The sequence below is a fragment of the Daphnia carinata genome, chromosome 7 (assembly GCF_022539665.2).
Source record: "Daphnia carinata strain CSIRO-1 chromosome 7, CSIRO_AGI_Dcar_HiC_V3, whole genome shotgun sequence".
Lineage (NCBI taxonomy): Eukaryota > Metazoa > Arthropoda > Branchiopoda > Diplostraca > Daphniidae > Daphnia > Daphnia carinata.
Genome location: NC_081337.1, coordinates 6,120,981 through 6,146,305, shown reverse-complemented (window position 1 = coordinate 6,146,305; position 25,325 = coordinate 6,120,981). Strand labels below are relative to the sequence as shown.

General features: G+C 39.5%; 9 protein-coding genes and 1 long non-coding RNA gene across 12 annotated transcripts; 5 read left to right on the top strand and 5 right to left on the bottom strand.

Moving 5' to 3' along the window:
• Window positions 1-1,198: 1,198 nt before the first annotated feature.
• Window positions 1,199-3,094, top strand: LOC130699417 (F-box only protein 31-like). Of its 2 annotated transcripts, none has more exons than XM_057521764.2 (8): window positions 1,199-1,335; window positions 1,404-1,580; window positions 1,657-1,733; window positions 1,791-1,970; window positions 2,034-2,306; window positions 2,377-2,439; window positions 2,518-2,738; window positions 2,825-3,094. In XM_057521764.2, exons 1-8 carry the CDS (start codon window positions 1,305-1,307, stop codon window positions 2,988-2,990), a joined length of 1,188 nt encoding a protein of 395 aa, XP_057377747.1. In that variant the 5' UTR covers window positions 1,199-1,304; the 3' UTR covers window positions 2,991-3,094. The 2 variants fall into 2 exon arrangements, with proteins under 2 accessions (XP_057377747.1, XP_057377746.1); XM_057521763.2 differs by having other exon boundaries at window positions 1,200-1,335; window positions 2,377-2,460.
• LOC130699418 (neuroguidin-like) lies at window positions 2,893-4,478 on the bottom strand. Its single transcript, XM_057521765.2, has 6 exons — window positions 4,037-4,478; window positions 3,825-3,985; window positions 3,624-3,711; window positions 3,369-3,552; window positions 3,144-3,298; window positions 2,893-3,063 (listed from the first exon to the last, which is right to left on the bottom strand). Exons 1-6 carry the CDS (start codon window positions 4,311-4,313, stop codon window positions 3,035-3,037), a joined length of 894 nt encoding a protein of 297 aa, XP_057377748.1. The 5' UTR covers window positions 4,314-4,478; the 3' UTR covers window positions 2,893-3,034.
• Window positions 4,479-4,605: 127 nt separating this feature from the next.
• LOC130699416 (protein phosphatase 1G-like) lies at window positions 4,606-7,341 on the top strand. Its single transcript, XM_057521762.2, has 8 exons — window positions 4,606-4,882; window positions 4,942-5,176; window positions 5,237-5,861; window positions 5,942-6,155; window positions 6,215-6,449; window positions 6,513-6,727; window positions 6,795-6,996; window positions 7,058-7,341. Exons 1-8 carry the CDS (start codon window positions 4,772-4,774, stop codon window positions 7,150-7,152), a joined length of 1,932 nt encoding a protein of 643 aa, XP_057377745.1. The 5' UTR covers window positions 4,606-4,771; the 3' UTR covers window positions 7,153-7,341.
• Window positions 7,342-7,472: 131 nt separating this feature from the next.
• Window positions 7,473-10,368, bottom strand: LOC130699407 (HIV Tat-specific factor 1 homolog). Its single transcript, XM_057521753.2, has 5 exons — window positions 9,448-10,368; window positions 8,164-8,333; window positions 7,887-8,073; window positions 7,685-7,821; window positions 7,473-7,607 (listed from the first exon to the last, which is right to left on the bottom strand). Exons 1-5 carry the CDS (start codon window positions 10,249-10,251, stop codon window positions 7,517-7,519), a joined length of 1,389 nt encoding a protein of 462 aa, XP_057377736.1. The 5' UTR covers window positions 10,252-10,368; the 3' UTR covers window positions 7,473-7,516.
• Window positions 8,535-9,804, top strand: LOC130699408 (C-type lectin domain family 10 member A-like). The gene is made up of 4 exons (XM_057521754.2): window positions 8,535-8,746; window positions 8,839-9,036; window positions 9,095-9,281; window positions 9,345-9,804. The coding sequence occupies exons 1-4, from the start codon at window positions 8,698-8,700 to the stop codon at window positions 9,406-9,408; spliced, it is 498 nt and encodes a 165-aa protein (XP_057377737.1). The 5' UTR covers window positions 8,535-8,697; the 3' UTR covers window positions 9,409-9,804.
• Window positions 10,369-11,161: 793 nt separating the features above from the next.
• LOC130699303 (protein LTO1 homolog) lies at window positions 11,162-11,893 on the top strand. Its single transcript, XM_057521639.2, has one exon. The coding sequence runs from the start codon at window positions 11,241-11,243 to the stop codon at window positions 11,775-11,777; it is 537 nt and encodes a 178-aa protein (XP_057377622.1). The 5' UTR covers window positions 11,162-11,240; the 3' UTR covers window positions 11,778-11,893.
• On the top strand, window positions 11,793-13,475 carry LOC130699294 (probable methyltransferase-like protein 25). Its single transcript, XM_057521628.2, has 4 exons — window positions 11,793-12,794; window positions 12,878-13,045; window positions 13,103-13,252; window positions 13,315-13,475. Exons 1-4 carry the CDS (start codon window positions 11,793-11,795, stop codon window positions 13,462-13,464), a joined length of 1,470 nt encoding a protein of 489 aa, XP_057377611.1. The 3' UTR covers window positions 13,465-13,475.
• Window positions 11,964-18,625, bottom strand: LOC130699289 (Fanconi anemia group I protein-like). 2 transcript variants are annotated; one of them, XM_057521622.2, is made up of 13 exons: window positions 18,346-18,625; window positions 17,997-18,286; window positions 17,729-17,929; window positions 17,429-17,640; window positions 16,995-17,363; window positions 16,825-16,929; window positions 16,649-16,766; window positions 16,359-16,592; window positions 16,134-16,295; window positions 15,803-16,067; window positions 14,255-15,736; window positions 13,837-14,175; window positions 13,493-13,770 (listed from the first exon to the last, which is right to left on the bottom strand). In XM_057521622.2, exons 1-13 carry the CDS (start codon window positions 18,451-18,453, stop codon window positions 13,579-13,581), a joined length of 4,077 nt encoding a protein of 1,358 aa, XP_057377605.1. In that variant the 5' UTR covers window positions 18,454-18,625; the 3' UTR covers window positions 13,493-13,578. The 2 variants fall into 2 exon arrangements, with proteins under 2 accessions (XP_059352281.1, XP_057377605.1); XM_059496298.1 differs by lacking the exons at window positions 13,493-13,770; window positions 13,837-14,175 and adding an exon at window positions 11,964-12,101 and having other exon boundaries at window positions 14,584-15,736; window positions 18,346-18,624.
• A 687-nt stretch (window positions 18,626-19,312) lies between these two features.
• LOC132088171 (uncharacterized) lies at window positions 19,313-20,656 on the bottom strand. Its single transcript, XR_009421462.1, has 3 exons — window positions 20,507-20,656; window positions 20,351-20,435; window positions 19,313-20,193 (listed from the first exon to the last, which is right to left on the bottom strand). It is a non-coding gene; the product is annotated as an uncharacterized LOC132088171 (long non-coding RNA).
• Window positions 20,657-22,519: 1,863 nt separating this feature from the next.
• Window positions 22,520-24,117, bottom strand: LOC130699301 (uncharacterized). Its single transcript, XM_057521637.2, has 4 exons — window positions 23,969-24,117; window positions 23,790-23,877; window positions 23,438-23,717; window positions 22,520-23,375 (listed from the first exon to the last, which is right to left on the bottom strand). The coding sequence occupies exons 1-4, from the start codon at window positions 23,976-23,978 to the stop codon at window positions 22,887-22,889; spliced, it is 867 nt and encodes a 288-aa protein (XP_057377620.1). The 5' UTR covers window positions 23,979-24,117; the 3' UTR covers window positions 22,520-22,886.
• Between the last annotated feature and the right edge of the window lie 1,208 nt (window positions 24,118-25,325).

Sequence of the window (25,325 nt, the reverse complement as noted above, 5' to 3'; positions counted from 1 at the left end):
ATTTTGAAAATTTTGAAAACCAAAAATGTGCCTAAAAACACATGATTCGATGCAGAATTGAATGCCAATCACGAATATCTCGTTTATTTTGACAATGGCATTGTAGTTTTTGAAATAAAATAAAAAACAGCGAGTGGTAAGCCCGACATTGCACATTTTTTTAGTATATTTTGACATAATCGAACTGTTCAATTTTGCTAAGCTGTGTGGTTTTTATCGAATTCCAAGAGGTGTCCATTTTGACCGATTTTGACAAAAGTGAGAAGGCTATAGCCTTCCCACTTTTTCATTTTTGGCCAAATTTCAGATGTGCCTAAAAACACATAAATTCGATGCAGAATTGAATGCCAATTACGAATATCTCGTTTATTTTGACAATGGCATTGTAGTTTTTGAAATAAACATAAAAAAACAAGGACAATTGTGTCGGCCGAGTGGCAAAAATAAGCCCGACATTGCAATTTTTTTTAGTTTATTTTGAAAATGGCTGATTTAGCGAGAAAACCACTAACATAATTGAAATCAGCGTTCAATTTTGACTATGCTGTGTGGTTTTTATCGAATTCCAAGAGGTGTCCATTTTGACCGATTTTGACAAAAGCCTTCCCACTTTTTCATTTTTGCCAAATTTCAGATGTGCCTAAAAACACATGAATTCGATGCAGAATTGAATGCCAATCACGAATATCTCGTTTATTTTGCAATTGGCATTGTATTTTTTGAAATAAACATAAAAAACAAGGAAAACTGTGTCGGCCGAGTGGCAAAATTAAGCCCGACATTGCATTGTGGGGTTTTTATCAAATTCCAAGAGATATCAATTTTGACCGATTTTGACAAAAGTGAGAAGGCTGTAGCCTTCCCACTTTTTCATTTTTGGCCAAATTTCAGATGTGCCTAAAAACACATGAATTCGATGCAGAATTAAATGCCACTATGCTGTGCTGTTTTTAACAAAGAGCACGAAAATGAAGTTTGTTTTCACGTAGAGTTCATGGTTTGATAGAGAACTGTTATGTGTTACACTAGCGCCGTAGCGTACAGCCTTTACTTCGTTGTCTGTGCCACTGAGCTCCTCAAGGTTTTTAATACAATAGAAATAGATATTTTAGGTTTATTCAGTGTCTGGTAGATGGTGTACGGTAGGGTCTTTGAAGTAACGTCTGCTTTCAAAAGTATTTTTATTCTGTTTACTTGAAATGTAAACAGAATTGCAGTATGATATTCCACTTTACATTATTCTAGATTATTTCTAATACCATTGAATTCGAATTTATACACAAACTTATTAGATTAAATATAATATGATGAACTTAACTTTGCTACCTCATGAAGGTAAGAAATAATCTGAGAATTTCCAACACATTTTCCAGAATTTTGGAAACATTTTATCTGTACATCAGTTTTGGAAGAAATAATCTCTCTTCTCGCACCACGTGACATTATTTCTTTGACTTCTACATGTAAGTTCTTCCATCAAATGAAGCTGAGTGATAAAGTCTGGGTACTGTCATGTTTCCAAAAATTTCAAATAAAATTGCATACTAAGAGGGGCTTTGCAAAAAAATTCTACAGCAAAGGTAGGATTCTATCCTATATAACACATTAAATGCAACAATACCTACCTCATTTCAATTTACTTTTTCACTTCTTTAGTACTTTGCCAATATGGCAGGTTTTTGGGTTTGTGGAACAGACATGCGGATTGCTATGGAGGACTCTTACATATCAAGGTTACCAATTCCTAGCTATTTTCAAGTGGAAAAGTTTTAGAACATTTCTTTTAATAGTATGCAGAGGGAAAACTGTGTGCCTTTGAACTTCAGCTTCCTAAAAATCCCTACATATCTAACCCTTTGAGACCTAAGACAGTTTTCTCAATAGAGTTAGATGAATTTGATAAAATTAGCATTAAATGTTGTATCAATCCTCTTCAAAAACATCCATGCACCTTAAGTTATGGGAAGAAGGTAATGTGTAATGTCAGCATTAACTGGTTCGTTCCTCTTCAATTGTTAGTTTCGATATAACAGGCTTTAACTCCGCGTAGTCCGGCGTCATACTATCTAACAAGACAATGTGAAAGTGGTGTTGAAAATTCTAACCACCATGCTAGTGTGGATGATCTGGAAGTTTGGCTGTCAGAACAAAGTGATTATCGGGGTGAGCTGTCATCATCTACCAGAACACAAATGATTTACAAGTACATGGTTCTCAGACAAACGGCTCTAAAGACTCATTATTCGAGATTAGTTCTCCCGAAAAGATGTTATTATAGGGTACCGATTCAACCAGGACTTTTCAAGGTGATTTTACCTTTCTTATTGACCTGTACGAACTTGCTTTTTAAATTTAAAAACAAACTAACCTTTTAAGGGTACATACTCATCACACGGTCTAGAACTAATTCTGCTCAACTACGAAGAAGATGTAAACAAAGTGAAAGCCGTTAAAATAACTGTATGGTAATTTCTCCGGAATTCTGGCGGCTTTGTTAATTTGAATTATCTTTCGCAGGGAGACCCTAATATTCCAGCTGGTCAAGTTACATTCCGTGCTGATCTACCATTCTGTATGCATCTTACCGAAAGGCAGCAGGCGAGCTTTGAAAATATTGAATCAATTCAACCAGCTTCTTCTGATGTTGAATGGTACGAGTTACCAAACTCCCAAATTTTTACAGTTCCATATGACTGCGTTGAGCGTTACCAGCCAGTGCCCAACTATTGCAAAGCCAGGTAAGTTTTCATGCAACGGGATCTATCTGGCATTACAATTAAGATGTGCCAAAACGACATAAGAAAAATTGTTTTTCTACTTACAGGTTTCACGGCTTTGGACAAATAGCACAGGAGGGATTTCGAGAGCCCAGTTTCGTTGAAGGTCATTGGATTGTTTTCAATGAAGATTTATTCGGTTTTCTTTGGACAAGTTTACATGCCCTTAGTATGTACCATCGTGTCCAAGAAGAATTTACTAATTCAACCTAATCGTATTGCGTGGTGTAATACAAAACCGACAATGGAAACATAGTTCAATTCTTTCGCCTTTTCTTAAATCCTCCTACATAACAAAATATAAAGGAAAAGATAAAGGCATGGCCTCACACACAATTATATCGATCTGCAAGTAATTATTTTTACCTTTCTTCTTTCCTCCTTGACTTTTACGTTTTTTTTCTGGAAGCGTGCCCATACCTGCTAATTCACTAGCAAGTGCTTTAGATGAATATTGCTGCCGTGTACTATGTCTTTCTTGGCGAGTAAAAGGTAAACGGGTGAAATACGTCTCCTCATACCTGTGATACACAGGGAAATACTTTAATGCTAACGGACATACCATTTGCTGTAAAACTATTATTGACTCACTCTTGACGTTCTTGGCGTTCACGTGCAACACTCATCTTGCTTGCGTTGGCCGTTGATTCTACAACCTCCAATGGCGTATCCATGAACTCCTCTTTCAGACCTTGCAATGCGCTCGAGCTCAATGCATGGCGTCGTACTTTTTCAGCGATTTTAGACGAACGCTGATCAATAGTTTCATCCCCATCTTTTAAGGTAGAGAGTTACAAAAATTAGACTAGTAACATTACCATTTTCAACATTTAAGTAACCATTTACCATATTTCATTGGAACTAATTTTGGTGGGATATACACTCCTGATTTCTTTTCCTTCTGGTCATCATCTGATGAATCATCATTTCCAACCTACAAATGCAAGAATGAAGTGATTTCATTAAATTGTTTTATCATATCATCCATAGCTTATGGAAAATACTTGATGAGTGAATGAAAAATTACTACAATAGACTGGCTGCTACCTTGCTAATCAGATTGTCCGGGTTAGCTTTAAATTGAAGGGGATCACTACTCTCAAACTTTCCTGTGGTAGCTATCTTGAGCAGTTTTTCAATTTGGTATCGCAATTTATGTTCCACAGGCCTCATGCGTTCTAGCATAGTTCTTATTTCTACAAGTCTATCTGCAAAGAAATATTGAAGTTGAATTTTAAATAGAATTGAGAAGCAATTACCAATTGAATTGCCGCCTTTGATGGATTCTCCAGTAACCTTTTTTAATAGGACACAGTTTAAATTCATTAAATATTTCAGCAAAAGCTGATTTTTTACGTCTAAAAAACTCATTCCCTGAGCTGTGGGAAGTTCTTTGTTTTTTACACGGTCAATTATGTTTCGAACCATTTGGTTAACTTGTGTCACTATTGTTTTGATATCGTTAAGGTTCGAAACAGCAAGAGGTAAATCGGCTGCCAAAACGTTTTCCAAATCAACAGTATGCGATTCCCCCATGGTGTCAATGCACGGTATATTACCGAAATGACCGTAACGGCAGTTGGTATTAATCTCAGATAGAATTTGATTTCACAATTCAAAATTGGACAGCACTTTAACTTCAGTTAAAACTATTATCTTGACTAACTCAGGTCTTTTAAAATACCAAAAATAGTTCAGCAGACAAGCGAGAAGAGCACGTGGTAGCATTCTGCCATCTAGGTAAAATTGCTGAAAGTGTTTGTGGCATGCGCTAGATAAAGGAGCAGAAAGTTGGCAGCCATCTAACGGTTTTGATCTTTACTATTGCCAGTCCAATACCGAAGCGGTAAATCGCCTGTATGAGGTTTTGTCCGTTTCGACTGAAAAAAATTAATACACAATTTTTTCAGAGTGACACTCTAACTACGTTGTTTTAGATATAATCTAACATTCGGACGAATAATTTAACTATCTTAGTTGCACTGACCACTGAAATGGGTGCTTATTTGTCAGAACCAATTGTTGAAAAAATCTCTTGTAATGAGAAGAGTGACCAGCTTAGCTATGGTGCTAGTTCCATGCAAGGATGGCGAGTTTCCCAAGAGGTTTTTATAAATTATTTTGACCACGTCTAAGATTTGTCATTCAACATCTTTGTCTACAGGATGCTCATAACTGTATTCTTGACTTTGACACTGACACCTCTCTCTTTGCTGTCTATGATGGGCATGGAGGTCATGAAGTTGCCACCTACTGTGCTGAACATTTGCCGAATTTCCTTAAAACATTAGATTCATACAAGCAAGGTGACATTTCAGCTGCTCTGGAAGAGGCATATTTGGGCTTTGACCATCAATTAACCAAAGAAGATGTTGTAAAAACATTGCATTGCATTGCTGGTAAGCATTATTTTACTTTACGAAGATGATAGATGGTAATAAACATTTTATACTAAAAAGGAAACAAAACTAAAGATGGTTCATCCGAAGATGACCCAGATGAAATGTCTGAGCTATATGAGGAAGCTACTATGTCAATTGAAGACCTAATTACAAGATATGGCAAACGAATTAAGGAAAATGTTGAAGGAAACGAAGAAAATAGCAAAGGATTCTCCCTGGATTTGATATCTAAAGCGTATGCTAAAGGAAGAAAGAACAACTGTGGATCAGAAACTTCAGTCAGTAAAACTGAAGATACTCCTGCTAAGACTGAGGACTTGAGGGATTCCATTGGGGAAAATGCAAGTTCCGAAAACGAAGTGCAAGAAAAACCAGTGGACGATAACAGTGAAGTAAACTCCGCAGTAAAATCACAAAAAGATGTAACTGATGTGCAGATAGAGACGAACGGAAAAATTCACAACGGGTCCGACAATCATGACAGCAGTCATTTAAAATCGAATGAAGTGCCCATTAGTATAAAAGGAAAAGGTGTCGGTAAAGGGTTAAGTAACAGTATCCGTAAAACCGTTGAAAAAACACCAGAAGAGCTGGAAATTGAACGCCGTGAAGCGGAAGAAATCAGTAAGCGTCAGGAACGCAAAAGGTCCCTCAGAAGCAAGTCAGCAGACGAACTCTATAAGTAATATCTATGAAGATGTCAAAGATTTGATGGTGAACCTTAGCTTACGTTTAGTTGAACGGGTTTTCTTTATTTACTAGAGCGATAGTTACCAACGATGATGACGAAAACAGCGAAGAAGATGGTGATGACGAAGAAGACGAAGATTTTGATGGTGAATCCAGTTCTGACGAAGATCTAGCTGTGGAAGACGATGATGACGATGATGAGTGGGAGGATCAAGAGGACGAAGAGGAAGACGAGGAAGAGGTTGAAAAGAAGGCGAAAAATTTCTCGATGAACCTAAAAGAAGAGGTAAGTAGGTACAGATAATGGTCTTTATGTGCTGATAATCAACTTGCGACATGTTTTAGCCCGGCTCCGACAGTGGTTGCACAGCTGTTTTGGGGCTGATTCGAGGTAACACCTTATACGTTGCAAATGCCGGGGATTCCCGATGTGTCCTTAGCCGAAAGGGACGCGCGGTTCCGCTTAGTGCTGATCACAAGCCAGAAGACGAGCCTGAGCGTTCTCGTATTGAACGTGCTGGTGGAGTTGTGACAGGAGATGGCAGGGTGAATGGTGGACTTAACTTGTCGCGAGCGATTGGTAAAACATTAAAGTTACACGAGCAGTTCTTCTTTATGCTAAATTCAAGACATCCGTATTTAGGTGATCATGCCTACAAGCAGAACAGCCAACTTGGGCCTCGTGAACAGATGATCACTGCTTTGCCGGACATACAATCCATTGATTTAGAAGAAGGCGATGATTTTATTGTATTAGCTTGTGATGGCATTTGGAATTCAAAAACTAATCAGCAAGTTGTTGATTTCGTTAGGCCCCGTCTCAGCCAATCAAAAACATTATCACAAATTTGTGAAGAAGTAATGATTTCCTGCAAACAGTTTCTGAATTCTTGTTTGATACTGAAATGGATTTATGTTTTACTAGCTCTTCGACGAATGTCTTTCGCCAAACACATTAGGGGATGGAACAGGATGCGACAATATGACAGCGATCATTGTACGTCTTGATCGGTTTCTACCAGAAAGCAAAATCACCATTTCTGAGACTGCCCCAACTCCTTCCCAGCCAATGAAGCGGCAGCTAACTGAAAACTCTTCGCCAGACACTGCGGAACCAGAATGTGAAGGTAACCATTGATAACATTCTCACAACGCATACCAATTACTTGAATACTATGTACCTTTTAGGCGAAATGTCGCATAGGAGCAAAAAACAACGAGTTGAGGTTGCCATTAGTAACGAGGATGACACAAAAGCAAAAGATTCAGAACTTGTTTCATGAAGATATCGTTGATTGCCTACTTGACGCAGTTCAGAAACTTGTCCAATTCAGAAATATGTCCACTTCAAAAGTGGATCATTTCACTCGATCCCTCATAAATTCCACGGTATTCGTCGTTCCAGTTGAGTCCATGCGTCGTAAGTTTCGAACAGAAATAAATGCTAACGTTCAAAATACATCATAAGCCATTGTCACGAAAATCTCAGTAAATTACCTTGCCTTGTTTGCGGGGAAAATAATTAGAAAATAAATCTCTTCTTACTGAAACAAGATAAATCCAAAGCATGGTATACTTTCAAGTGAACAAGTGACATACGCAAGGGATGTTTATTTCAGTTCACCGCATTTCATACATACGATTCACTCAGTCATCAGATTCCTCTTGTTCTTCTTTAGTTAAAAACTCAGACCATTTTTTCAACCGAGCTGATTTTTCCTCTTCAGTTTCATCCTTCCTGGAATTCCAATTCGGTTGTTCAATTAAAGATCATATATAAAGTCTCGAATGAAGAATAATTTTTTTCCTTCATACCTGTATTTTGTTTGCCCATCCCATGTTTCGGCTGTTATTTTCTGACCTGCGAACCAACGTCCATGTAGAACTTCAATACATCGATCAGCTTCTTCAGGGGTCTTGAAAAAAATTTGTGCTGCTCCCTCTTCATTTCTCTGTAAAGACGTTATTTCTTTAAAAATGAAAAGAGAATAATGCAAATACAGAAGAAGCAAATTACATCAAAAATAATCACGCGCTTCACATGTCCAAACTTGGCACATTCTTCCCTTAAATCGCGTTGATATTCTAGCAACATAGCAGGATTGACATCGAATTCTTCTGGTTTGAAAAGTCGTTTCAATACCACTACGTTCTCATTTCTCGAGCGTTCTCCTCGTAATTTATCTGGTCGCCAATCAAACAATCTGAAATGCGATTAACAATTGTACATTTTTACAAATGAAATAAGGGTGGTAAATAATTCTATTAGGTATGGTATGTCTAACAAACATTACTTTTCCTGCTTCCTCTTCAACTTTTCTACATCCTTCTTCTTACGCTTCCGTGGCTTTTTCGTTGGGTCATAGTCCCCTTTGAGCATAAACTTGGCGCGTTCAACACCAACAGTGTTGCCTTTAAGAACGCTCCCGTCTAAAATCCTCAAAGCAAGGTCTACTGATTCAACCTAAACAAAAACGAAAAATGTCAACAAAAGGGTTGCTTGTCAGCTAACTGGTAGATATATCAAACTAGAACTTATGAAAGATGAGATGGATTTGTAAGAATCAGATAAAAGGCCTCCCGATTAAAACGTATCAAGTTCTGTTTGGTGCCTTATGGCCTCGACCTGAAGGGAGAACCAGTCCGTTAGCCATTCATGAGCAAGATTTTTTCTTTTTGGGGTCATTCAAGAACACAACCAGAAAATGACATGCATTGCCACGGACCTAACTCGGCGCTACGACGTCAAAGCAACCTAAGAAAGTGCACGCGATTCTGACACTTCGCTACCAAAATAATTTGAATCCTTCAGAAGGCTTCTTTAGAAAATGCAACGGATCGTTTTGTTGTTGGTTATTTTTCTAGCTCGTGGATCAGGTAGAGTTTAAAGAGTTGGCTCACAGTGTGCTAAATTTAAGTTCTTTTTTTTTTTCAAGTTAATACGCATTTTCTTATTGTGATGGTTGCAGAGTCCCTCGTCAGACCTCGTTACTTTTGCCCTGCTGACTTTGTTCGTCTCGGTAATGGGTGCTATTATTTTAGTTCCTACATCGCAAGTTGGCAGAATGCACATTTTGCATGTCGCGATCATGGAGCTCAGTTAGCAGTACTTGATAGTCGCTGGGAAGACGGCACAATTCAAACTTATCTCTCTCGTCCAGAATTTGGTAAGCTATGCTTGTTGATTATTAATATTTTATGTTTTAACTTTTTCATCAAAAAAAGCTCGACTGGAGCGCTGGATCGGAGGGCTGTATGATTGGAGCGGCCAGCGGTGGCTTTGGGGAGCAACTGGACAACCTATGAACTTTCTGGGTTTTGGTGAATTAAGCGAAGGGAGATTACGCGAATGGCACTGTGTTTACATGGATCCTGAACAAGGTCATAAATGGAACCATAAGCTGTGCACAAGGTAAATATTTGTTCTATAAAATTTAAAAAACACTATTTACTTATCTCAGCATATTTAATGCAGAAACCTTCACTATATATGTGAGCTGCCTCTGACTAAAGCAACCCCAGCCCAAATTTTGCAATGAATTGCTTTAACACACAGAAAAAATTAATTTCAAACTTACCTTGATGTATGTGCAGAGGGCATCTCCTTTCACCTGCCCATTTTCATCTCTGTAGAGCTTTATTTTATGCTTTCCACTTTCCAAGTCTTTTTCAACCATTCCACACTTTTGCATGAACTCAACCACTTCTTCTTCACTTATGTCGGAGGGAAGATTAGTGACATAGACCTTAGTGTTCTTAGTTTGATCAACTTCAAACCAATTTGGCTCACTGGCTTGTTTCTTTTCTAATTTTGGCTGTGGTTCTTTCTTTTTCGTGTGTGGTTCTGGTACTGGTACTGGTTCCGGCTCTGCAATTGCATTCCCACCATAACTTAACTGATATCGAGCAATAAATTCTTCATCTAATTTTGGAAACCAAGCCTTTTTATCTTCATCCCATTCAAAAATAGTCCCATCTGAAGGGTCAGTGTAGGTTCTAACTCCATTGCTATTCACACACACATGATGGCTGATAACACTTCGTTTTTGTTCCAGCAATTTCTCTTCATCACTTGCATCTGAAGAATCAAACTCTTCATCTGGATTTTTTGCAATCCTTTTTGCTTTTGTCACAATCTTTGGTTTCCATTCCTTAGCTGATAGATCCCATTCAAGAAGCCTTCCATTTTCATCTTTGTACACATAAGTATTTCCCACTATTTCATATTTCGGTTCGGTACTGGCATTAGCAACGACCTGGGTTTCGGTACTGGTCTTTGGCTCCCATTTCTTTTCTTCGGTATTCCACTGATATTGGTACCCTGTTGCAGGATCGGTATGTATACAGACGTCGCCCTCGTACGAATACGAGGACGCATCCATATTACTTTTAAGAGAGCAAATCACGGATTCTGCCAGTGTTGGATAATAACGAACAATACACAATCGCAGAAACGCAAGATTAAGTTTGAATGAACTTACTGACAGGCGACGATTAATTGAGCAAGCAAGTGGTCTGCAAAACAGTGGAAACAAAGTCGCCAATAGGGTAACAACCACACTAGAGATGAAAGGGAGATGGCCAATACCATAGGGAGAAAAATTTAAAGAACATCGCCGTCCTCTAGCGCCTAGAAGAAGCAGTACATCGATTATATTGTATGTTTTAAATTTTGTTTGTTCAGGTTATTTGCGATTTAGTCTTTAACTAAATTTTATCCTCTCACGTTCCAAAAATTAAAAAAATTCCCCAAATTGCGCTTCTGAGGTTACAAAAAGGGTGGATAATGTACAAAGACGTTCGTCCCAGTTGTAAGATGGCGCTACTGTCAGCCAAAAAGTGTCAAAAAATTGCCCACGTTTTTTAGATAGAGCTACCCATCTCCCATTCTTCTCTGGTAAACAACCGAAAGTATGCATCAAGTCTGCCCCTATGTGTACAGTTCAGCCTCGTGTTGATGGGGCGGGTTATTGTGACTTTCGGGATGCGTCGGCCGTGTTATGGGGCTACAATTTTTTTCAACACGTGCGTCATCAGGTTATGATCGGGTTGTGACATCGGGTCATTTAACTCTATCATAAGCAATCGATAATCAACGAGAAAAAAATCAATGGAGATTCGATCGAGGTTTGAAACCCGGTTTGCAAGTCGGCGATTCGTGATTAAACTGGGTTTTGCTTCACCCCACTTGGTGCTCAGCCCTAGTTTGCTTTTACCCGGTTTCCCCACGGATCCCAATAGTTTCCTATTTGTCGGCTGCTAAACATTTCATCCTAAAACGTGAATGTGTATTTTACTTTGTAGATCAGATTATTAGATATCGAATTCTTTAATGTGCAGTATGACTCAAAATGAACCATAAAGGTTCATCATGGCGGTAAACACAGCAGCAGTCAGCGACTTCGATATCCAAGATGCGTTTGATTCTTTAGTGTTATCTGAAGATAATTTTGTGAACAAAGCTTATAAAGAAGGACTGGTTCACGGAGAAACAGTTGGATTTCAAGAAGGCTTTGATCTCGGCAATCAGAAAGGTGCCGAAATCGGCTCGGAAATTTTTTACTACCGTGGGTTTGCTAAGGGTTGGATAGCCTTATTGTCAGAGAACGAGTGCGATTTTACACAAACTTTACATCACCTGTTGGAGTTGTGCCCAAATTCATTAAACCCTGAATTTGTTGATGAAGTCAATCAGAGCAGGCTAAGAGAACAGCAAGGAAAAACTAATCCAAAATCTGTCAAAGCACTGAAAAAGTTGCTGAAGTTGTTGGACTGTTTTCCACAAGACAATCCAAAAAGTCAAGATATTATTGCTTTACTGCAAGAGATACGAGCCAAATTCAAACACTGCTGTGCCATCCTTAAAGTTGATGCAAGTTACTCTGCTAAAGGTCAATTCAATTTTTGAACCCACATTATTAAAATGGAGACAAGACATGCAACTATTCGAAGTGCCTTGGAAAAGCTATCATCATTTCTGGAATCATTTCTTCCAATTCTCAATACACATATGGTCCACTTCTACACTGAGGAAGTATGGGGAAAATTGAAGAGTGAATTGCAGGCTGAATTGATGGTTATGAATGATACTGAGATAACAGAGCTTCCTAATGATTACCTGAACATTTCTGTTAGCAAGCCAAGTCATATTTCTCCAAGCTTACTGCAGCTAATGGAAGATATCAATAAGCATAATTTGGAATCTTTAAACGTTCTTGACGATCTCCCGTCCGTTTGGAAGAGCATGGATATCAAACCCTTAAGTTCACAGATACACTTTGATAAGTTCATGACGGTAAAAAAATGTCACGAGGTTGGAGCGCTTTGCGACACTGTAGCTTCCTTTGCTAACTTTACTGCCAGCAAGTTGATTGTCGATCTCGGCTGCGGAAAAGGAGCGCTGGCATCAATGCTGTCGTTAAACCATGGATTGTACGTCTCGGGTATTGATGCTGCCGGTTTCAACGCACATGTTGAAGCAGGAAGGCAATCAATGCTTCAAAAGACTTTTAAAAGCCATGTCAAAAAAGCACGTCTTACAGATGAAGAAGAGATTGATCTGTCAGTGAGATTTCGGCGCTCTACGCTGTACTTGTCAAACAATTTCGACATCCGCCCACTTATTGAAGAATGCAGTCAACACTTTCAACAGTCGTTTAGCCACGTTGGCTTAATAGGTCTTCACACTTGCGGCAATTTGGCTTCAACTTCTGTGCAACTCTTCGTCAACTCACCTGAGTCGCGCTTCTTGTGCAACGTTGGTTGCTGTTATCATCTCTTGGATGAGATATTCGACAAGAGTAACAACGGGCAGGAACCTGGGTTTCCTCTAAGCAGCTACCTCAAATCCAAAAGCTTTGCTTTGGGACGAAATGCCCGAATGGTCTCTTCGCAGCCACTAGAACGATACGCCACTAATAAACAGGTATGCACGGTTTTTTTTTTGCCCTTTTGCTGTTTCCTTTGTTCATTATAGTGAATGGTTTGATTATTATTTTTTAAATTTAGGTGCAATCGGAGGTACTTTTCTATCGCTCACTGTTACAAGTTATCCTCGAAGAAAAGTTCCCCTCAACACCTCCAATTGAATTTCAAGTGGGACGACTGCGTAAGCCTGTCGGTAGTTTCCGGGAGTATCTTCGGTGGGCAACTACAAAATTGAAGTTGAATTTAGAGGTAAGAGGCACAAAAAACGTAAGTGAATTATCAAAAGTTAATGAAAACCTCATTTAGTTGACAGATGATGAAATTGAGACATACCTGACTCGTTATGGTGGTGATAAACGTAGGAACTTGTATGCCTTCTTCCAGCTTCGTTTACTGTTGGCCAGTTTAGTCGAGCACATAATTTTGCTGGACCGATTGGCGTACCTTACAGAGCAGGTAGTTGGTGGACTTTAGCTCGGATTACATTTATACTTAACCAATCATTTTAAATCCTATAGGAAGTTGTAAGCCATTCATTCCTGGTTCGAATATTTTCGCCCGTGACATCTCCTCGTTGCTACGCCCTCATAGCTTTCAAACACGTTTCAGAAAATGCATTGAAACTGTGTAATGAAACGGCAATTGAAGAAATAAAATTGTTGGGCTAATGCGCCAGAAACTTCCGTATAAATAAAAATCGAGAATAATGGACAAAAAAACTAAACAAACTATAAATGCAACTAAAAACCCGGATATGCTACTAGATATACAGATGTAAAAAATTACTTTTGGGACGTGTTCGCCTTGCCAACAGAGGTGAATTTTCCACGGCCTCGTCCACGCGAGCGTCGCGCTGTACCTCTTACGCGACTTTCAGTTTGGGCCGTTCTATTTAAACTATTGCTTGCTTCCATCTCGTCATCCTCTGATTCTGATTCTGATTCTGTGCTATGTGTGTTTCCTTCCAAGGCTTCCTGTGAGTATCAAATAATAATAGGGAAATTAAATTAGCGCAATATAGAACAGAAAATCGGCATTACGTTGACTTTATCGGCTTTGATTCTGAAGTCCCTTGTCGTGCCCAGCTTGGACCCAAATGATAGATCCTCCTTTGTGCGTTTGCTGACGCCTAAAATGGCTTGGTTGTATTGCTCTATGGCGTAAATCAGTTGTGGGATAGATCGTGCAGATCTGTCCATTCTTGGAGCCACTTCTTTGTCCCCTTTTTTACGTTTGACACCTTTCTCATGGATCTGCTTTTCGTCAAGATGTGCAATAAAAGTGTTGAGGTTCTTCGTCAACTGAAGTGCAGTCGCCCTAACCAAAGTTCGGAAACTCGGAAGAACAGATTTTTGCTTTTTCGCGACGCGTCCCATCGTCTGCATAATATTTTTGAAGGTGAAATAAAAATAGTTCGAAAAAATATATCAATAAAGCTTGATCGGGAAAAGCTAGTACCGTATAAAACGAGATGGCTAACTTGAGAATGAGCTCCGAATTGGGACCAGGGCTAATGTCCGCAAGAACGAGATGGCTAAGCGCAACAGCTATTAGTTTCAGACGTGTGTTAATGGATTGTTCAACCAAAGGTGATGCATCACCACGCTCGAGAATACCAATTCTAGGTAAAGCCCATTCAACAACCTGGATAAGTTGCTCTAACCGTGCTGTTAACACACTAAGGACAACAGCGGCCGTTTCTTCATTGATAGTTGCCAACTTGTTTGTTTCTGTAGTGGACAAGTTTTCCTCGTCTAATGCGCCAATGGCAAGACGAACTTCTTTAGCTAATTCCTCCAAAATGCTTGGGCTTGAATCTGATGCCATGCTTAAGTGGGCAAGAAGATTAATAAGAGGTTTCGCAATAGAAGATTCTCTGCATTCAACATTTTTGCACAGATCATGCGTCCAATTAGACAGCTTTGTATATTCATCACCGGCTGGATTTAACTGATCTGATAGCACGGTTAAAGTTCCGACAATGGGTAAGACTGCTTTCGTGACGAGATCTTCATTTTCTCTTCCTGATAACAAATGATTTAACAAATCTTTAAAGTGCTTCAAGGTTTTGGCAATTTGATTTTCCAAAGGGATTCCAGCTGCTGGTCTTTCCACTTCATCCATCGCCGTTAACAAGCGACTTAGCTTGGTAGGATTATGCTTACAAAAGCCAAGAATAATGTCGTGAAGGCATTTTAAAGCCGTGCAGTACATGGCTGAAGAGCGATCGTCCACTACCTGTCGTGTGTTCTGGCAATGGAGCAATAGAGCACATGCAATAGTGCCACTAAATTTCGTTACGCTCTCTGAGCTAAGTCCCTCGATGTCTTTGGTGTTGCAAAACGCCTGATATTTACTGAATGCTGATTGAGCGAACCAAAGTCGTAGTCCAATCTGTGGTTTTAAAAAAGCAAATGTCTCTTCTTCGTTGCTAGCAGTAGTTTCAGTGCTGTTCTTTAGATATCCCATAAACACAGAAATGCTTTGGAGACTGGGAGTGCACTTTTCAAAGATCTTCATTGGTGCTTTCGGAGTGTCATCTGTTATTGGCAATTCATCGATAGAGTTTTCTTGCCCTTTCTTCGTTCTTTTAGGAGCCTTGCCTTTTCCCTTGCCTTTTCCCACTTCACTGAGGAGTGAATCGAAACGGGTTTGCATCTCGTACAGACCGACTAAGCGTTTGGCCGCTATTACACTTGTGGTAGCATTATCGGCGACACAGAAGTCGGCAAGGGCGATACAAACAGATGATAGTGTCTGGATCTTCAGCTGGGCGTTTGGCTCCTGTACGTCCCCTACGAGGTAATCATCAATTGATGACTCGGCCATTTTTGCGAGCACTTTTCTTATTAGCAGAACTCCTAGATCTACTTGATCTTCGCTTTTAGGATCAATATCTTCTTTCGCAAGGTAATTTGCTTTGCCGCTTCGCAAAATGCTCTAAACGCATAAAAAGAAATTAATGCTTTCGTTATTACGAAAACTGAATTTATGCGATCGGACTACCTGTTGTATCGCTTGAATAAGGTGTCCTAAGGGCTCTATCACGTGGGAATTGTGACCATCCTTCGTTATGCACATGTCAACTTGGATTATAGCTTCGGTATCAATAAAAAATTTTAAATGACAGCGCAACATCTTAATGCACTCCGGAAGAAGTTCCGGATTGCGAGAAACAACCTCGGGCAAATTCTGATATAGTGTCAAACGAACCGATGCTTGTTGACTCAAAGCGCACTGAAGAAGTTTTAACAGTTCACTACAAAACGCTCTTGATTTGGATGCAAAAGTAAGTGAATGTCTTTTTTAAGTATAAAGTTATATAATATAAGTTTACCTATTTGAATTTGAAGTTTGGCTATGATGCACATCTACTGTTGCCTGACTACTTATAGAAGTTTGACTGAGGGATGAACCCATTGTTGGGATGTAGAAACGAAAGTTTTTCAAAATTTCTAGAAAACCCACTACTGCAACCTGTCTAACTTCCTCTAGGCAACTTGGGGAAGAAGAATGATCACAACTAATGTGCCTGTAAATTTTTAAAATGGTAAAGCTTTACCTGTGCAGTAGCTTGCGTAACACCAGAAAGGCGCTGTCACGTAAGGCACCTGACGAACGAAACAGAGGCGAGATACCCGCATAAAGACGTTTGGCAGAAACTAATCCGCGATATTCCATGCTGTATAGCAACATGGTGAAAGAAGCTTTGCATTCCAGCATGCTAAGAGGATTATGCTGGACCATCATACAAATCGTTGTGATATATTGCAAATCATTGCTAACGTCTTGTAATCTAATTAAGCAAAGGCAAATGTAAAAGCGTGACATACACTATATTTGCAAAAGTACCTCTCAGCAAGTTTTTTAACAATGAGTGGAGCTGAATCCGGGAATTTTCTGATCATTTGCAAAAGAATATGGGCGCCGATATGCCAACACTGCTCCGTTACAGTTCCAGAAGTAGTGCCTAATTATCTGCATATATTTGAAAAGGTTTTTAATTTGCTTTCAAACTCTCAGCATACCTGATGAGCTTGATGCATTACCAATGCTCGGTCCAGCTACAGTTGGACGACCAAAGCCCCCCGCATTTCGGATTTCCAACAAGTCAAAGGCGAGTAGTTCAAATCCTGTAAAGAAAGAGTACGATATTCAGTACCAAATACAGGTTTTATTGGAATTAATATACAAATACCTTTAACAATGTTATCTCCTTCACTAGTGCCTTGCTGCATGATGGTGTCAAACATCTTCTGGACATCGATTTGTTTCCCCAACATCAAATCTCTCATCCAAGCGGAGTGGCGCAGCCTTTCGTTGGATCGAAGAAGACGTTGTACCAATTTCCGCAACAAGCCTATAATATCTCGAAGTTGCGGTAAGGCCCCAAGTGATAATGCAACCTCGAGAATGAATGGAACCAGGACAAGCTCGGGAACATCAACCCGACTACGAAGGAATTTCACAAATTCTTTGCCAAGTGGGTGACCAGTGGCCGCTGCTCGGGAAATGTGAAAAATTGAAGTTGCTTTTGCTTGTGAAATTTCCTTGGTTGATCCAGTCTCTGTTAAATTAATTAAATCAAGCTATTCATACGCCAAACAGAATATATATTTTTTAGGTGCATACCAATATCACAGTTAATTTCCATTGACTCTCCTCTGGAACTCAAATTTGCACTCTGCCCATATCGACTTAGCTTCACTTCAAAATATTTTGCCAAATGCTCCATTGGGACCAAATGATCTGACTGATAACACAAGAACAGCAGCTGATAAACAAATGGAGGTACTTCTTGTGGTTCCATGTCTGGTATTATGGCACATAATTTTAGAACAAACCTAAATGTATAAACCATTTTCAAAAACGATGAAATGAAACCTAACTTGGAATTAGGTGTGAGGTTTTAATTCTGTAGGACAGTAATACTTGTGAACTATAGTGGCAGGGATTCTCAGTTCTCTCAAAACTGCAGTGAATGCTACTGCATCATCTACTGCAATTTCTATATCACACAGTGAGCTTATTACTCCATCACAATATTCAGCCCCTGTCACTGTGTTTGAGTCTAAAGTAACTCTGCTTTGTTTTGCCAACTCCGAAAATATCATTGGAAAGAGTGAAAGCCACCTAAAATGAACAAGTGTAAATAAACATAAATAAATATAAATAAAGATTTTTATATTGGACTACTTACTTTCCCCTTAAGTTTTTCCCCTTCTGAATGAATGACAAGCAAAGCTGTACTAGTTCTGCTAAGTTGTTACTGCTTAAGTCATGACTATTTAAACTCATCAAATGGACAATGTCAACTGCACAGTTTTCTGGGACAGCTTCACTGTCACATAACTCAGTTAAAATTGATTTCATAACGTTGAGTGTCAAGTTGTCTCTGTGATGAGTACTATTGGACAATCCTTCCAAAACCAAGCGAATCAAATTGGGTGCCCCATTTGAATGAACAACATCTGGTACTGCTCTCAAAATCTGTTGAAGGTGGATGATTAAAAGCTGTTATCCCAATTAAATTCTTTTTAATAGCGTACATCTTCTCTGCTCAGTGTATCTATGGTTTGTTGCAATATCTCCTTTTGCTGCTGACTATTGTTAGATAGAAGCAATTTTGACAATTTTCTCACAACATCAACAGCCATTTCACATGGAATGCTGCAGAAAATCAATTATTCAAAAAATAGACCGTAAACAATTTTTGCCTTTTCTTTTTATGAATTTCAAGACTTGCACCATCACCGTCAACCATGTGATAATGTTATACTCTTGAAGTAGAAACTACATAGGATTCCCGCTCTCCAGAAATTCTCGGTTGCCAAATCACCATTTTCGCGTTCTTTTCTAAAAATATAAAAAGACATAAAGCAGAAATATGGCAGCATCTATGCTCTATTTAAAAACAAGAAACGAAGAGCAAAATAAAAGGCGTGGACCAATTGGCAGACTAAAAATTAAGAAAAAAAAGCTAAACGCAAAAAAAAATATTTTTAATAATGTAATAACAAAGATTCGAACCCTTGAAATCAGCATGCCAGCCGCAAACCATGCCACAGCCCCCTACTTCACTAACACTAGCATGTACATAAGCTACTTATTTGAACGGGTGACACCCAAAGCTAAATTTGGTTAAGATGTGCGGTCCTGGCACAGAGGTTATCACCCTCGCTTTGTATTCTGTCGACCCCGGGTTCAAGTCCCGACACCGCCAATTTCCAAGCCCTCCCTCCCTCCAAGCCCTCCTCCCACCACCCTCCCCTCCCACCCAATTCATCGTTCAAGATTCAAGATTCATCTCAATGGATTCGCAAGACTCTTCATCACATCAAATCACGCAAGATTCTACATCTTCATCGCTTCGGATGCATCTACAAAAATTCAAGAAAGAAGAAGAAAAAAGAAGAGCCATGCCTACTATAATGGGGCTAAATGGCACCACACTAAAAAAACACACACACACATACACTTGCACGTTTACAGACGTTTCACATCGATCTGTAGTACCGTTCACTACATGTTGAAGATCGATTCACAAACTGAAGGTGGAGAAGAGGTAATCGTAGCTTGTAGGTTGTTCGTAAGCCTCCCCATGTAAGGTTCATGGATGCTGGCAGCTAATCATCGAGCTATGTGACCCTCTTCGATGCCCTTTTTCTTACTGTGTCGGACAGTATAGCGCGGCCCAAACCCTAACAGGTAGGTAAGCCGGTCAAGTTTCCAGTTCGTGCTCTTAAGGCAGATGTGCCGGTACGTTTATGCTTGCCATATTGCCAGTTGCAACTGAAACGTATGTAGCCAACTGTAAGTCGTATGTAGAAGCTAAATATTGCTTCATTCGTGTAGTCTTTCCGAGGATGATGTGTGAGAAAAAACAAATGCAGGACACCTCTCTCCCGGTCACGTTTGTTTACATGAGCAGAGTTTCGGTAGGCATCTTGCTATAATATCAAACTACGGGGCCATTACTAACTGAACACATAGCAAAGCTTAACCAGCACCGTCTTTTTCTACAACGGACGATGATTGAACGAATCGGTTCTTCACAGACTACGAACGGGGACGGACTGTTAGATTTTTCTGTCAACTACTAGGAGGCGATGGGAGATTCAGATGGTGTCACAGCGGCCGATCCTTTCTCACCAACATAGGTGAATGACAGGTGAAAGTTTTCTGTTTGAAGTGTTCAATTACCTCAACTGGAAAAACACCACTAAAGCTCCATTAATGTAAGATAAAAATTGAGAATCACACAGAATTTCTAATGAAAATTAAAAATTAAGGTCAAACCAATCTTGGGCTTCTGAATTCCACTCTTATGTGTCAGACAAAAAGTAACATCCAATTTGGTATAAGGTCCCCAGTCGAAAAAAATACATCTGGAAATGCTTTTGATGTATAAGGGAATGAAGTATCAAAATGCAGCAACGGTGAGCCAAGTGTTGTTCATGTCATAAAGTGTTGTAATGAAAAAGTTTGTCATTACATTGGGTATCAAATTAACAAAATGTTTGATGATGTAAAAATGCTGGCCATTGTACTCACCCCAAGATGAAATAAAATCTTAGTGTATCGTATTACATCATCCGTTAAAATGTTGCCCCCATTAATGTCATTTTGCAAGATACCGCTGAAAACGCAATAAACAAAAATATAGACGTTCACATATTAACGCGCTTATTAGTTTCCATCCTTTTCAACCTAAATAAGATTCCATTCAATGCCTAAAGCAATTATTGTACTTTCTGTATCATTTCAGAATGATGACCCGGTTCTTTGAGGGTGAAGGTGAGAAACAAACAAGATAAATAAGTGTCGATTTTAAGAAATTTAATAGCAATATTACACATAATGTAGCAGCAGACGAAACTATTATGGCAGCCTAGAACAACACAAGATTTTGTGCCATCTGGTGGCCGAAAATTAAACCAATTTTGCTATACTAGCAGTTCTTTTCAAAGTTTTCTTTCCTAATATCGACTGTGAACGGGATTACACAATTTTTAATGCTAGCGGGACTTTACTGTATATATTGATGGAAATCACGTTTAGGATAACAGAAATCGGGCGACAGAAATAACTGCTATAAAATGCACTTCAAGTTCTCCCGTTAAATGTTCATGTATGAGAATGCAAATGTATTCGGGAATAATTCAATGACCGTGACATGCACGACGCAGCCTTTTCGCTGATTCTCATCTTAGATGAACATTACTTAGACTACCGTATGAACGGTATAACCATCATCGTTCTTTAGTAGCATAAAAACGCAAAGTTGCCGGGCACCATAAACGTGTCCCCATGCCATATTATATAATATGTTTTTTGTAATCAATAGGTAACTGTCAGGTTTTTTTGTTTTCTACCTCTTTCACTAAAAAGAAATCATAAGATTCTTAGGAGTCACACAGCCATCACAGTGCTCAAGGAAACAATTTTCTCCATAAAAAACAAAAACAAATACAACAAATAAAGGAATAAAACAATAGTGGTATTGATTAGAACTATTATAATGTTGATAATTCAGATTATATACTGTGAATTCCGTATAGCGGTGTCATTGCGTTGAAATAATACTGGAAATATTTCGCTTTGTCTTGATGGTTGTCAACTTCATTATTTTTGCTTCCGCCACTGTCCGTCTCAGTGATTTCTATCTGATCTATATTCTCCTGCAACTGGTTACTTATTCTATGACCAACTGCCGCTATTGATTCTTCGATTTCATAATGCCATTTTAATTCCATGAAAAAAACAAAGACTTCGAAAAATTCGCCAAAATGGCTCGGAAGCAGGTTTCTCCAGCCGAAGCCGGAATTGCCGGAATTCGACGAAGGCGCTCGGTTAGTTAATGGCACGTCAGCTACAGGTTTGTGTTCTTTAAGTATTGGAGTGAAACGGCAAATTATTATTATTGATTTGCTTCTTTTTCGTAAAGAACGCCTTACCTGCTGTTTGATCCTCGTTGCATGGATTATTACTGCTTGTTGTATTATCAAATGGAAATTTGAGTAGTGCGGGACGTGCAAAAACACAACCCCCGAATATCAAGAAAACTGACACTAATGAACATATGATATTATACGATATCATTCCTGGAGCAAAAAAGGTATTGCAACACAATTTTTTGCAATTGATACAAGTTTCTTGAAGCTTTAACAGATTGTCGATGAAAGAATGGATTCTATTTTTATTTTTTAAAGTGAAACTGTCGATATCCAATCTTAAATCACCGGTAGTTGAAATCACTATTGAAGATGCAAAATAATATACGCAGCTCAACGTATACTACGAAATTATCAGCTGGGTAACACTGAAAAGAGTGGTTTTCGCAACAGTTTTATTCAAACTTGAGGCACTAGACACAGTCGAACAAATGTTTCCAGTACTGCCCCATCTATCACTAACCATCCAGCAATGAAACGGCAATTCACGAAAACAATACCTGAAAATGACCGACTAGAAGCAAATACGCATTTATCTCACTAGATGGAAAGCCCATTCAGAATTCACCTTCAAAAGTTTGTTACCTGTTCAGTTATGTTGCGTGAAAAGAGTACCAGAATACGAAACAGAAGTACCGCTATAGCATGCAAATCACTGTAGGTTGGAGTACGTCAAGGGCAATAGGGTAAATGAAAATCGTATGCAGAACATAAGATAATTTCGATGCAAAAGCTTCATTGATGCACAAAGCCCTGGAACCCTTACTAATAATAAGCATTATCAGCCCCTAAGAAAAAAAAAACATGTCTCCTTAGAGATAATGAGCTAAAATGAAAAGAACACATTGATTAATGGCTGTTTTGTTTATCCCGTTTTTTTTTCAGCGCAAGTGGAACCATGGAATGCTCGGTGTCGGTTATATACATATTTCGAATTCAGTCGGAAAATAGGAACGGCACGAGTTCCGACTGTCGGTTGATCGATTTGTGAGCCAAGATCACGTGCGAGTTCCTTCCGTCGTAGTTATGCGTTGTAAAGGAGAGGTAACCATTCCAAGAATCCATAAGAGGCACACATCCGCTTATACTCCTAGTTACTTAAAAAAAAACCGATGCGAAATGAAAAGAGTCGGAAGTCAACCGGCAAGTAGCCGTTCAGCGTTTGCACGCGTGTTTGCGACTTTGCCATTCTGCGTAGCCGTTTCACTCGATTTGGTTACGAAGAACCTGCACTTGGCCATAACATTCCAAACGTCGGCGTAAGCGAAACATAACATGACGAAAGAGCAATCCTGATGTTGTTCGAAGCGGAAGCGATGTCTCTTCCAGACGACAACGTGCGTCTCCAGCGAATACCACAAACAGCACATCAGGCCCACGCACGCAATCTCAACCGACTGCCAATTGCCACGAGATGGATCATCTCTCTCTGACGGATCACTACCGGAAGCTGCGTGTAAGAAGCTCACATTGAGCGCTAGCAGAGGCGTTCCGATGCACAGAGCAGCGTGAAATGCTCCGTAAAGCCCGTGGTAGCATAGCCAAGGATTCAAGAAAAATAGCACGTGACCCAAGTGAAAGATGGCCAGCGAGCCGTTGAGAATCAAAACATCAATAAGCTGAATCTAAGTATCAGGAATGAATCAACTATATGGAAGTGAATTTGAAGCAATCCACACTGTCATACCTTTTCCAAGTGGTAGAGATTGGATGCAGCTCCAGAATAAACTAGGCACTCCATGACGTTTAAGGCAACGAATCGATTTTGGTTGGATGGATTGTCGGGTCCCAAACGGTTCGATAACGACGTGTAGCCGGATAGAATGATTTGAATTAACCAGATCATGACAATAACGACACCGCCACCTGATCCCGAGAAGAAGGCACTGATTGATTCGTCGTAGATGGCGTAGCACTCCATCACCGTCAAGCACAGAATCCTTAAAAAGAGCAAGCAGTACACCTTCCTAAAAAAAAGAAAAAGAACACCTTAAGAAACACGAGAAAAGCTTTGAACAACAAACCGTAAAAAAGAAAACCTGATCAGTTGAGCCGTCTCTTGTCGACCATCTTCTTCGCCAGATAAGCTCAATAACCGGTCCTGGCCGAAGTCGTTCGTTTCGATTGCTACACTAGTCGACACTGATTAACACTTGGGAAACCGACATATGCAAATGAGAACTATCAATAAGTGAAGTGAGAGACAACTCGTACGTACCTGTGTCCATTCTTTTATTGTTTTCGTGAAACGTGTCATAGCAATGAGTGCTCGGTTGACAGGGTGATCAAAGTTCACACAGAAATGACAGACTCGAATGTCAAAGTAGGAGATTAGATGAAGGGTTAGAAGACTCCACAAAATATGTACAGGTGTATATTGTCAAAAAAAAAAAAGTGAAACAAAAAGATAAGCCTTTTGGTTGCCATGGCTTCACACCGAACCTGTTGTGATCATTCTTCTTATCGCAGCTTCGTTTTTTCAAACAAAGTGTGCGGTTGTTAGGTTCCGATGAACAGATGGCTCGTGACACGTAGAGTAAATAACCTAGCGCACTGCGCACATAATCTCCAATCCCACATCTCCTGATTTTACACATATAAAATTAAATTCTTCGTAACTTGTCTACGGTTGCGTTGTTTTTGTTCTCTCTCTCTCTCTCTCTTTCGAAGCGCTTTATTTGTAGGATTATTTGTATTTTGGAAATTCGACTGTGAATTTGAAACACCTTATTTTCAAACACACTTCAAACAGGTTTACTTTTTTTTCTTGTCAAGTTGTTGTTCTTTCTTTTTGTATTTTTCTGTTGGAAAGGCGACGAGGAGGATGACTTCTCGAAAAGAAAAAAAAAAAATACGCCAGAGATGACGCCGCAACGAGCCCTTGGTCCGTACACAACTTTCTAGTGGTAGCCGTAAGCACTACAGAATATAGCAGCAGTCATCCTCGTCACAGCCGTCTATTCGAGTCCCCCCTTTCAATATCCAAGGCTCCATGATGTGCACAGCAGCAACATGTCGATCTGAAAATGCATAAATGCATGCACTGCTGTCGATGCGTTGGCGAGTCACAGAGTTAGACGTGCCAGCACTGACCGCAGGCAATGGCCAGATTCGGCGACATCCGTCTCACTGGAATTTGTATACAAGCCAAACACAGGGAAGAATCGAACCGAATTCGATGCACAATATGTAGATTATTGCGTAGAGAAAAAAAAAAGGAATGTCATGGGGTCACAGAGGTTTAGAAGGACCCCACCACGTTTCGATGTTATTCCAGGACCAAAATTTAGGGCAAAGGCATGTACCTAGTTGCAGAAAATAAAGAAGCCCTAAAAAAATATACAAGGGAAGATAAAAGCGTCAGATTTCCAGTCATGGAACACGAGGATCTATTTTTCTCCCTTTTCCCCTTCATCCGTTTTTGGACGACTGTAGTTATTTTTGCTTGCGCATTTTCGTGCGTGTACGAAAAATGATGCAGTATACGCTTCCGTCCGTCACGTCGCCCGACAGTTTCTTCATCGAGGAAGTCAAAAGAAAAAATGACAAAATCAAACGATCGTTGCCCACCTGAT

Excerpts from the sequence above, each read along its gene's own strand:
- LOC130699407 (XM_057521753.2), bottom strand. The coding sequence starts at position 10,251 with ATGGATGCGTCCTCGTATTCGTACGAGGGCGACGTCTGTATACATACC. Across the intron at positions 8,074-8,163 it reads TTGAAGAGGAAGCAGGAAAA|ATTGTTTGATTGGCGACCAG; the intron begins GTAATGTTTGTT and ends ATCGCATTTCAG. Across the intron at positions 7,608-7,684 it reads GATGGGCAAACAAAATACAG|GAAGGATGAAACTGAAGAGG; the intron begins GTATGAAGGAAA and ends TTGGAATTCCAG.
- LOC130699418 (XM_057521765.2), bottom strand. The coding sequence starts at position 4,313 with ATGGGGGAATCGCATACTGTTGATTTGGAAAACGTTTTGGCAGCCGAT. Across the intron at positions 3,986-4,036 it reads CAAAGGCGGCAATTCAATTG|ATAGACTTGTAGAAATAAGA; the intron begins GTAATTGCTTCT and ends ATTTCTTTGCAG. Across the intron at positions 3,299-3,368 it reads GAACGCCAAGAACGTCAAGA|GTATGAGGAGACGTATTTCA; the intron begins GTGAGTCAATAA and ends TGTGTATCACAG.
- LOC130699301 (XM_057521637.2), bottom strand. Across the intron at positions 23,718-23,789 it reads GAGACGGCTCAACTGATCAG|GAAGGTGTACTGCTTGCTCT; the intron begins GTTTTCTTTTTT and ends TCTTTTTTTTAG. Across the intron at positions 23,376-23,437 it reads ATCTCTACCACTTGGAAAAG|ATTCAGCTTATTGATGTTTT; the intron begins GTATGACAGTGT and ends CCTGATACTTAG.
- LOC130699289 (XM_057521622.2), bottom strand. The coding sequence starts at position 18,453 with ATGGCTGTTGATGTTGTGAGAAAATTGTCAAAATTGCTTCTATCTAAC. Across the intron at positions 17,641-17,728 it reads CCTGCCACTATAGTTCACAA|GTTTGTTCTAAAATTATGTG; the intron begins GTATTACTGTCC and ends TTATACATTTAG. Across the intron at positions 16,767-16,824 it reads TAATGCATCAAGCTCATCAG|GCACTACTTCTGGAACTGTA; the intron begins GTATGCTGAGAG and ends GCAGATAATTAG.
- LOC130699303 (XM_057521639.2), top strand. The coding sequence starts at position 11,241 with ATGGCGGTAAACACAGCAGCAGTCAGCGACTTCGATATCCAAGATGCG.
- LOC130699416 (XM_057521762.2), top strand. The coding sequence starts at position 4,772 with ATGGGTGCTTATTTGTCAGAACCAATTGTTGAAAAAATCTCTTGTAAT. Across the intron at positions 5,177-5,236 it reads AACATTGCATTGCATTGCTG|GAAACAAAACTAAAGATGGT; the intron begins GTAAGCATTATT and ends TATACTAAAAAG. Across the intron at positions 6,450-6,512 it reads TAACTTGTCGCGAGCGATTG|GTGATCATGCCTACAAGCAG; the intron begins GTAAAACATTAA and ends ATCCGTATTTAG.
- LOC130699294 (XM_057521628.2), top strand. The coding sequence starts at position 11,793 with ATGGAGACAAGACATGCAACTATTCGAAGTGCCTTGGAAAAGCTATCA. Across the intron at positions 12,795-12,877 it reads GATACGCCACTAATAAACAG|GTGCAATCGGAGGTACTTTT; the intron begins GTATGCACGGTT and ends TTTTAAATTTAG. Across the intron at positions 13,046-13,102 it reads AATTGAAGTTGAATTTAGAG|TTGACAGATGATGAAATTGA; the intron begins GTAAGAGGCACA and ends AACCTCATTTAG.
- LOC130699417 (XM_057521763.2), top strand. The coding sequence starts at position 1,305 with ATGATGAACTTAACTTTGCTACCTCATGAAG. Across the intron at positions 1,336-1,403 it reads AACTTTGCTACCTCATGAAG|TTTTGGAAGAAATAATCTCT; the intron begins GTAAGAAATAAT and ends TCTGTACATCAG. Across the intron at positions 1,734-1,790 it reads GAGGACTCTTACATATCAAG|TATGCAGAGGGAAAACTGTG; the intron begins GTTACCAATTCC and ends TTCTTTTAATAG.
- LOC130699408 (XM_057521754.2), top strand. The coding sequence starts at position 8,698 with ATGCAACGGATCGTTTTGTTGTTGGTTATTTTTCTAGCTCGTGGATCA. Across the intron at positions 9,037-9,094 it reads TCTCTCTCGTCCAGAATTTG|CTCGACTGGAGCGCTGGATC; the intron begins GTAAGCTATGCT and ends CATCAAAAAAAG. Across the intron at positions 9,282-9,344 it reads AACCATAAGCTGTGCACAAG|AAACCTTCACTATATATGTG; the intron begins GTAAATATTTGT and ends TATTTAATGCAG.